General features: G+C 35.0%; 2 protein-coding genes across 2 annotated transcripts; both read left to right on the forward strand.

Moving 5' to 3' along the window:
• Window positions 1-966: 966 nt before the first annotated feature.
• On the forward strand, window positions 967-1,998 carry LOC128195992 (allene oxide synthase, chloroplastic-like). The gene is made up of 2 exons (XM_052875318.1): window positions 967-1,192; window positions 1,280-1,998. The coding sequence occupies exons 1-2, from the start codon at window positions 1,147-1,149 to the stop codon at window positions 1,696-1,698; spliced, it is 465 nt and encodes a 154-aa protein (XP_052731278.1). The 5' UTR covers window positions 967-1,146; the 3' UTR covers window positions 1,699-1,998.
• A 6,513-nt stretch (window positions 1,999-8,511) lies between these two features.
• LOC128195846 (uncharacterized) lies at window positions 8,512-8,955 on the forward strand. Its single transcript, XM_052874536.1, has one exon. It carries the CDS (start codon window positions 8,512-8,514, stop codon window positions 8,953-8,955), a length of 444 nt encoding a protein of 147 aa, XP_052730496.1.
• Window positions 8,956-10,980: the final 2,025 nt, after the last annotated feature.

The following is a 10,980-nucleotide window of genomic DNA, read 5'->3' on the forward strand; positions in this document are numbered from 1 at the left end:
ATAAAGAATGTTTTCATCTTGATGCACTTGATGAAATTTGCATGATCCAAGAAAACAACGCAAGTGATACTCTTTCTTTGGAGGAAATACTAGTTGACACTTGTAAAGAACTGAATGAAAAAGAAGAGGAATTAATTGATGAGTGCTTGACTGATTTGGAAGAATTAAAAAAGGATCATTTGCAAAATACAAACGAAAAAGTCAAGGAAAGCAAAAAGGAGTTGAAGATGTTACCACCACTCCTGAAATATGTGTTTCTAGAAGAAGGTGGAAACAAACCAGTCATCATTAGCAACTCTTTGTCTCCCAAAGAAGAAGAAAAGTTAGTAGAAATACTCAAAACCAACAAAGGAGCGATTGGATGGTCAATCTCAGATCTCAAAGGTGTAAGTCCAATATATTGCATGCACAGGATATTCATGGAAGATGATTACAAACCAGTTGTCCAACCACAAAGGAGGCTCAATCCAGTGATGAAGGAGGAAGTGAGAAAAGAAGTGCTAAAGTTACTTGAAGCTGGCATTATTTATCCTATTTCTGATAGTGCATGGGTAAGCCCAGTACAGGTGGTACCAAAAAAACGTGGGATGACAGTTATTTATAATGAAAAAAATGAGCTCATACCCACAAGGACTGTTACAGGTTGGAGGATATGCATTGACTACAGAAAGTTGAACAATGCTACTAGAAAGGATCACTTTCCCTTTCGTTTTATGGATCAGATGCTAGAGAGATTGTCAGGTCAAGCTTTTTATTGCTTTCTGAATGGATATTCAAGTTACAATCAAATTTGGTGGATCCAAAAGACTAAGAGAAGACAGCTTTCACATGCCCATTTGGAGTTTTTGCTTATCGAAAAATGTCGTTTGGGTTATGTAATGCTCCAGCAACTTTTTAGAAATGCATGCAAGCTATTTTCGCAGATTTAATAGAAAAGTGCATTGAGGTCTTCATGGATGATTTTATTTTATTTTTATCTTGGGTTGTTAGAACTTGATCGAATGTGTTGTGGTGGCAGTGGGAAAAATTGAAGGTGAGGTTGGATATATTATCTTTCCAGCTGGGTAAGGAGAACCTTTGGGATGATCCAATGCGCTCAGGTAAGAAGATTTCTTTATTCGAACAATCCCCTTGCTTGTGTGGACTATGAAATCCAGCTATAAGAAACTCTGTGAGGGTTTTGCCAGCGCAGGTAATGTGATTGTCATTTAGTCTGAACCGGTTAACGTGTTATTATAGTTGCAAGTTTTCTTTATCTAGTTTGGATTACGATTTGCAGGTTCTTCCATTCTGGACGAAGAGGAGCGGTTGGGGATAAAGAGGGACAAAGCTTGCCACAACCTTGTGTTCATCCAGTTTCCGATTCTAATGAAGTGGGTTGTGTTGGGAGGGGAAAGTTTGCACAGACAGCTTGCAGAGGAAACCAGGAGCGTTGTTCAGGAAGAAAACAGGGTGAGTCTCCGTGCGTTGGATAGGATGACTTTGACTAAATCCGTGGTGTACGAGGTGATGAGGATAGAGCCGGCAGTGTCGTTCCAGTACGGGAAGGCCAGGGAAGATCTTGTAGTAGAGAGCCATGATGTGGCGTACGTGATCAAGAAGGGTGAGATGATCCTTGGATATCAGTCGTTCGCTACGAAAGACCCTAAGATCTTTCAAAGAGCGGAGGAGTTTGTGGCCCACAGGTTTGTTTTGTAATAGTCTTACATACAAAAGACTTTGATGCTCAATAATCTGACTTGTGTGAAAAAGTAGAGTGGTGATGAGAAGAATAAAAAGAATAAAATTTCATATATAATCTGGGAATGAGTATAGAGGGTCCGTTCTGAAAAAGCATTGTGATATGAAGTTGTGATAATTTTGTTGTAATGATTACTAGGCTACAACATATTATTATCATGGTTTGATTCTTGTTTAGCTTCCTCCTCTGGATTACAAGATTGGGCCAGGAGAAATCTGATGACAAGACACACACCCCTTGCTTCCTAAAACTCTCAATCATCACATCCAATGCCTCGCTGCTGTGGTCATACACTGTGAGGAGGCGTCTATTGGATTGAAATTGGAAAGGATCAACAACAATTTTAAAAGCAGATACCTCATTGGCAATGAAAACCAGGGTGTACTCAGCTTCAGAGAGATTCATGAAAGACATGATTCTCTTTCTGATTCTTGCTTCCAGTTCTGACTCGTGCCCACCGTAGAGAACCTAGGACTGCAAGTTCACCGACCTGTAGGATACATCAAAGAAGGAGGCGTCTAGTGTACAGTGCGACAATGATGAGGATGAAGAAGAAACAATCGAAGCACTAGGGCAAGGTCTCTGTTGTTGAGCGTAACGGAAATACAGAAAAATCTCATGGAATGGTTGTAACTGCTTTACAAGCAGTAGATGAGTATTTCAAAGAAAGTAAGAAGTTGTGTAAGGCATTCAACCCAACCATGCATGTTCTTAATTTATATTGGGGAGATACCGCCTCGGCTCAGTAGGAACCGAGGCGAAAAGTCCTTCGAGAAAAAATAATATAAAAAAGGAAAAATTGTACTGCCTCAGTTGTCTATGAACCGAGGTAAAATCCTACTTTTTTTTTTGCCTCGGTTCAGAATCGAGGCAAAAAGGCTACTCCTTTTTATCTCATCAGTATATGCTTCGGTTGCGGAACCGCTGTCTATAAGCGAAAATAACCGCTGTCGTTTCCCTTGACTTGGTACTGATTTTATAAATAAATAAGCCATAAAAGTTCATTGTTAATTATACTTTTTATGTAGTTAGCATATATTTTCTTTTACCATGATTGAATGGTTGAAGTTTAAGGAGAGTTACTTTGCGTAAACGCCTAGTAGCTCCCATTGACTACTATCTACAACCAAATAAAACAATTTCACTTTTTAAAAGTTACTAGTGTTTGTTGAAAAAAGTTAAAAGAAAATCATGTTTTGTAAATATAAAAAATTTGAACATGTAATTAGTCATTGTGCAATTCAAATCATCAAATTGTAACATAGTGCAGATCCAACCCGCTATGAACAGAAATATCTTGCAACACACTACTAGGAATTGGTGAGTTAGAGACAAATCTTGATCATGAATAAAATCATGTTGTTGTGTCGATTGTGGTCAGTTGTCATATATTTTGTAACGTAATTAGGAGCCATTAAGAAACCTCCGCGAGGTTTACTTAAATGATTCGTTGCATAAAGCTGAACATCGGATTCCAATATAACCCTATTTATTTATTCTTTTTTTCGCAAATACATCACGAGAGAATGAATTCGAACACATGTTTATTTTCAGGTTTCTCTAAGGCAAACCAAACCATGCAAAAACAGTTGCTTGTTATTATTGGTTCCATACGTTACTCCTTTCTCATACCCAATAAATTCACTTCAAGCTTACGAAAAGAGATTTCTGATAGATTGTATTTGCATCGTGAATAGTGTTTTCCATAATTGCTAAGGTAAATTTTTTATAGAGACTGTTATAAATGATTATTATCTTTTGACGGTGCAATACGTTATGTTCTTGATGTATCAATATTGTGAGATATTTCCTCTTTTGTTAGTAGAATTCTATGTTACGCTCAACAAATTAACATAATGGTTTGACTACATAACATAGGTTTTGGTAAGGATAGACAAGAAAATCTATATCAAGGAATATCTAATGGTAAAATTTGTAATTAATACTAAATAAATATTATGAATAATTTAAACTTTACGTGTTTAAATTCATATATTCTATATTTTTTCTATAGTCTAATAATAATCAACAACAAGATCCAAACAAAATAGTACAATATTTTATTCCTCTATTTTCTATGATTTTTTTTTTCTTCTTCTTCCTCCCTCCACCTCTTCCACCTCCCACTACCCCTTCTCCTCATTGTATTTTGAGAAATTATTGGTGGAAAGCAATTTTGATATTATGCAAGGAAGATAGTTTACTTGATCTAATTATGGGTTTTAAAGCTTTATAAGGATCTTATGTAAAACATTGAGTGTATTATTTTGTTGGTCAAAGTGTAACATAAGTATAGAGGTGAAATTATTCTTAAATGGTTATATAGTCTACTTTGATGGTGAATTGTGTTAGATCCTTGATGTCTCAACCTTGAGAACTCTCTATTTTCTTAGTACCTATGCCTTGCACATCCAATTACCATCTCATACAAGTGAAGAGTGCCCTACTACAATAGAAATGGACTTGGTTTACCCACATGACATAGGTCTCACGCTTCTTTTTGAAAAGATTGACGCTAAACATAAAGGTGACACTAGTATAGAAAAAGTTTTTGTACTTGTTAAAAGGGTTTTTTCTATCGATTCTGAAATCGATATAAAAGCAAGAGTTATAGAAAGTATTAACTTTCTGTATCAGTTTCAAAACTGGTATAGAAAGTGTCATTTTTTATATCGGTTAAAAGTACAATCGGTATAGAAAAATTTAACCATACTTCATCTTCCTCCCTCACTAACCAAGGCAATCACATTTAAATCACCATTAACCACTGTAATATATCATGACAGCGTCACTACCTCTCGTCTCAATGCAACTACCACCAGGACACAGATCGTCGGAACTTCTTGTTGCCTCGTCGAAGAAGAAAATTTCAAAGATTTTCCATCACGCACCAACAAGCACGAGCATACCCTTTGCAGATTGTGTAAACCATGGCAACCATAAATCGCATCTCCATCGCATAGCAAATCAGACTTCCAAGATGCAAAGCCACACGTAGTTGAAATCGTGTTTCTCTCCATTGCATATCTAAAATCGTGACCAATCATAAGCACCACCACACGCTTTACTTGAAAAAGTAAAACCAACCAGAAAAGTTCGAATTCAAATAGTTTCAATGACGACAAGGGCGATTGATGATCAAGCGTGGCAGAAGGAAGAGGAGAAACAATCACCAAAGGTGATGTCACCAGCGTTTCAGAGTTGTGAATGGAGAGCACACAACCACAATAGCAGTCCAGGTCACAACGATCAATGTGGGTGAAAGCGAAATTAGGGTGGGGTCGTTCTATCTCTTGCAAGAAGAAAGTCGAAGAGTAGCAATAGGGATAGCGTCGTTCTATTTTATGGAATCTAGAGCGCACCACTGCAAGGAATGAATTGGAAACCACTTTATGTACCTGTTATAATTAAAACTAGTATAGAAAGTTTTCTTTTTTATTTCAAAAATGTCAATGCATCAAATTTTTATACCAATTATAATTAGAATAAATACAGAAAGTTTTCTTTTTTAATACAAAAATGTCAGCGCGACCACTTTCTATACCACTTATAACTATAATCGGTATATAAAGTTTTCTTGTTGAATACAAAAATTTCACTACACCCATTTCTCATTCCTGATATAACTACAACCGATATAAAAAGTTTTATTTTATTTAAAATTATGTCACTGTGCCGCTTTTTATACCTAATGGATTATAAATGGTATAAATAGTTCTTATGAAAATATTTTTTAAACTAGTGTGATGGAAATTCAATATTAAATAATTGTAATACAAGTTATACTTGGCACTATAAGATAAACCAATTAAGCTATACTTGTCACTATAAGATAAACCAATTACAAATATAGCAAAATTTATATTCTATATTTATTTTAATATTTTTTATGATACATGTTTCTTTCATAGTTAAAAAATATTGTCCAAACTAATAGTTGAGAGATGAATGAATGTCCTTAAGATGGTAATGAATTTATCTAAATTTCATAAAAATTTAACTATGTAATTTGTGACAGAGAACAAAGTTAATAAAATGCTTGTAACAAAATACATTAGTTGTATATACTCCCTAAGATATTATGAGATACCTCCAAGATATTTATGACTAAGATAAAATAATTTATAAGATTTTATTATATCTTCAAGATATATTATGATATAATATTTCAGATAAAGTAATTGATTATCTAATATTTTCATGATATAATATTTGATTATTTTCAAGTAATATAATTTGTTTAATATATCTCATGGGGTGTAGGAAGTTTGTAAACTCAATATTCTCATTCTCTCTACATTTATTATTATAGAGATCCTCACTCTCTTACTACTAATTTAAGTATCAAATAGTCTTTTACATATGGATCTCTCTTTCTAATCAAATTTGGAATTCAGTTCTAACTACTCAACCATAGCAATTTAAGTACATGGATTTAACTGTTTTTTTCTTCTAATAAGATAAAAAAGACCATACGAAAATTATGAACATTAATGACTGGCCAAATCAACTGTATAACAAATATGCTATGATATTCCATTTCGATTATAGACCTAATTAGTCATAATGAATACATAAAATTTTATTCTTAACAATGGAAGTTACTTTTATTTTGCAATTGTATATTGTTAAATATTTTAAGGGAGATTTGCTAGGAGGGATCTAATGAAGTGTAAATAAATTTATATTAGAAATCACAATATTACCTGTAAAGACCTAAAAATGGCATTCTAGAAAGTGGTAGTGGTTTAAAAATAGTGAGACTTGACTATTTTAATATTAATATTAAAATATTTTAATATAAATAGTTTTGTTATAAACGAGTTTCATTATTTTAAAACACAACATCTCTCTAGAAACCAATTTTCTAAAGTTCTCTAACTTCTCTTAAAGAGTTCTCACTCTCTGTTCATCTGTTTGAAGATGAGAGACCCCCAAAGTGATTATTGAGGCAAGATCTTCCAGTCTTCCCAATCAGTTTTTGTAAAAGAGTAAGTTAGTTTCTACTCTTTTCTTTGGTTTGTTTTGTTTCCCTTGCGCCCGAGCATTTTGTGTTTTGCATGTGTAGTTCAAGTCTCTTATAAGACTGTTTGTTTATCAATGGTCCTAACGACATATCCTAATAATGTTTCTGTGGTTTGTAGGAGTAGATAGAGTTCTTGAGTTATGGGAGCAATTTTAGGTTCCTTATAGCAGTTTGATATTTTTAAAGGTAAAGGAAACTAAATACCTTATTTCTAAGCTTTTAGTAATTTGATAATATAAGTTAGTATATTTAACTTGTAAGAAACGATGTTAGCTGCTAAAATTGGTAGTTTTCTTGTGTTTCATTGTCTGAATTGGACTGAAATTGATAGCCTAGCATGGGGAAATCTTATTGTGATTATTTATTGAATGTTACTTGGTTTTTGTTGTCTATGATTGATGGGATTGATGTTTTAGTCAGCTGAATTCTGGCTCATATTCTGATTGTAAAACATGTTTGTGTGTTGTTTAAAATTGGTTGGTGTTAAAAACGGAGTGCTTAGCTTCTTACACCAAGAGGAGGGGTGAATTGGTGTTGCGTAAAAACGTTTGCTTTCAAAATCTTTTTTGCAAAGAATGATGTCTTTGAACTTTTCTTCAAACGCAATTAAGTTTGTATGTAATGCAACAGTAAGCTTAATCGAATGTAATGCCAGATTAATCGATTATATAAAGAGATAGGGATCAGAGAAATCAAACGTTGCTTTTTATACTGGTTCGGCCAATCCTACATTCAATGTCCTTCCAATCAACCTGAGTTGGAAGTCAATGCACTATAAAGATCTAGGTTTTTACAACAAGGTTTTTACAGCAACCTCACGTCATAATGTAAAACACTTATCTAACCCATTAATCTAAATATAGGCAGTACAATAACAAGACAGGCAATAAGAACACCCTTTTCTGCTGTCAAACCCTTTGAGACACTCTTAAAGTCAAGAACACAGTTCTTCCTCCTGTATACACCATAGGGAACTCCAACAATTCTAAGTGTTTGCAATGTTTTCCTAATCACGTACAAAACCTTTGAGTGCAAAAAGATTAGACATTTCCAAAGCAGATAAACCTTGCTACAAAAGAAACCTTCAAGACTTCGATCACCACGGTCGTTCTTGGTTCTTGGAGCTTTTCTCTCTCCTATAAGATCACACAGAGTACACTGAAAGATATGAAAATGTAAAAAATCAATTCTCTTCTTCTTGTTTCTTCTTATAGAAAACCAAATCATGTGTCAATATATAGTATGTAAAAAAAACACGTTTTAATCGATTAGGCTATTTATGTAGTCGAATACATTTGACAGTTGTAACATAATAATAGCAGTCAAATGCATTAATTGAAAAGAGAAGGAAGTTGATGAGAAAGAAAAGATTAGTAGAGAGAACGAGGAATTGAGCGAAAAAGAGGAGAAAAATGAAGAGAGGAAAGAAGAGGCTGAGAAAAAGAAAGGAGATGAGAATGATGAGGGGGAGGAAAAGGAAAAAGAAGAAGGAGAGGACGAGAGAATAAAAGGAAAAGTAATTACGAAGCCCCTTTCTTACCCAAAAAGTTATTCAAGGAAGAAAAAAGAGAAGCAATTTGGGCGTTTCATTGGATACCTTCAAGAAATTGGAGATTACTATACCCTGATTGAAGCACTGCAACAAATTTCTGCTTATGCTAAATGCTTGAAACAGTTTCTCACTAAAAAGAAGAAATATCTAGATGTAGAAACAATTGAAGTGCAAGGTAATTGTAGTGCCATTATGCAGAAGACTCTTCCTCCAAAATTTAAAGATCCGGGAAGTTTCATTACCGCTTGCACCATTGGGAATCATGATATAGGGAAGGCTCTAGTTGACTTAGGGGCTAGCATCAATCTGATGTCCTTATCTATGCTCAAGAAGATTTGTGGTCTTGAGGTCAAACCTACGAGAATGATCTTGCAATTGGAAGACAGATCCATCAAGCATCCTTATGGTGTAGTGGAAGATGTTGTGATCTTGGTTGACAAACTCAAATTCCTAGTTGATTTTGTAGTGATGGAAATGGGGGAAGATGTAGAGATCCCTCGCATTCTTGGAAGATCATTCATGAAGATAGTCAAGGTTGTAATTCATGTAGATGATGGAGTTTTAACGTTGAAAGATCAAGATGAAGAGGTGACTTTTAATGTCTTTGATAATGTGAAGACGAATGAAGTAAAATAGAGACTAGTCCTAAAATAGATGAAGTTCTATCAGTGACTAGTCTACTTGATCAAGCTGCCAAAAAGGTCAAGAGGAGCCATAATTGATTTTCTCCAAAAATGAAGGAACAGGATGGAGATAATGAGGAGAAACTAGTGCACCAAGACTTTGTGCTAGAAAATAATGAACCTAAATCGAGCAAACCAGTGAAATTCAAGAACAAATTATGGGTTATTAAGGATATAAAAGCAAATGGAGTTCTTAAGATTGAGGCTCCTTATTCAAGGAGAGTCAAGTTCGTGACTAAGAAGATGATGAGATTATGTTGGTGTGATAAAAGAAAGAAGCACGCCAATATCAAGAATCTAAATTGAGCATAATGGTGTTAAGTTAATGACGTTAAACAAGCGCTTACTAGGAGGCAAACTAGTTTCTAAACCTTTCTTTTTAGTTGATTTAGTTGTTTGGTTTGGATTTGTTATTATTTGAGTGTTTGAGTGTTTTTAAGTTATATGCTGCTTCTCCCAAACTTCAGTGCATTTCACTTGATGAGTTCATTACTCGCATGTCTTGGCTTGGGGACCAGGCCCAAGATAATGGAGGAGGTGGCACGTCCGGAGCCGAAGTTATGGCAAAGGATGAGGAGGATGAGGAGGAAGATTCAGATGCCTTTGAGGGGAGTGATAAATTAGGATTTTTCTTGTGTTTTCTTTATTTTTATGCTTGTTTGAATTGTGTTTATTTTGTTTTTAATTTTAGTTTAAGCAATGTACTTGGTTAAATGGATAGTTTGCTACAATGGTTTGATGTGATGTGATAAATTGTTTGATTGTGAGAAGTAAGATTATCTTGTGTTTGCTTTATTGTTTTGAGATTCATGTTGAGTTAGTGATTGCTTTAGCTCTTAAGCACATATGGTGGTTGCTCATAGTTGTTTAACATATATGCATGGTTTCAATTGTGATTAATGTGCTTGGCATGAGGTTTATCAAATTGTGGAACTTGAATTAACATGTGAGAGGTTGGGCTATAGAGTTTCTTGTTGAATGTTAATGCTTTGGAATCATAGTTGATTTGGCCTGAGTTTTTCTGTTGAACTATTTGCTTGCTTGTTACAAATGATCAAGGCCATTTGTTCTTCTTCCTTGTAAACCAATGCCAAAATTTTAACCTGATAACGCTTGAATTTACCATTATTTGATACTTAATTTTGAGATGATTTGGAAGAAGAGTTGAAGTAGTAAGGAGTTGTACCTCAGGAAGAACTTGAAAAGTGTCAAAAAAGGAGGATCGTAGCAGCACTGAGAGCCACTTTAGGGGCCCTCATCGCCAGAGTACATTGTCTCACGCTTGGCTGCCCTTTTCTGGAGCCCTCAGCGCAGGATGCTACTGGCTCGCGCCCGGGGCCCCTTTTTAGGGGTGCTGAGTGTAACTTCGTTGAGTTGCACCATGCTTGCTTGCCCTCTGAGCTGACCCTAAGCGTCAATTATGACCCGCACACCGCTCAGCGCCATAAGTGGGGCGTTCAGCGTCAGTCTCGTGGGCTTGGACCTGTTTTCTGTTATTTGTATGTTCTATTTAAATACTTGAACGTCCTAGGGTTCAATTCTTTGGACGGAATAGGCTCAGAAACACACTTTTTGCACCCTCGGAGGTGGATTTGGATGCGGAAGCTCCTATCTTCAATTTCTAGGGTTTTATCTTTCATTCTTTTTGCATTGTTCATCTAGTTTCACCATGTCAATGGTGAACTAAAATCGATTTGTTGTTGGGGATGATGTAACCTTTGTAAACTCTCATGTATTGAATTGATTCTTTATTATATATGCTTCTTTCATTAATTGTTAGGGTAATTCTTCTTTGTGTAATGCTTGCTTCGTTTAACTCATTCTTTAGCATGATGTATGATTTGCATGAGTACCGGAAGGTATCTTACAATTCATGATTTGGAGAATTATTCCAGAAGCAGTAGTGCTCAGGAACGAGGGCATGAGTTCTGGTTGTCTTAAGCTTCTGTTCTTCAGAATTAATTATTAGAAATGCTAA

Source organism: Vigna angularis, chromosome 3 (assembly GCF_016808095.1).
Source record: "Vigna angularis cultivar LongXiaoDou No.4 chromosome 3, ASM1680809v1, whole genome shotgun sequence".
Lineage (NCBI taxonomy): Eukaryota > Viridiplantae > Streptophyta > Magnoliopsida > Fabales > Fabaceae > Vigna > Vigna angularis.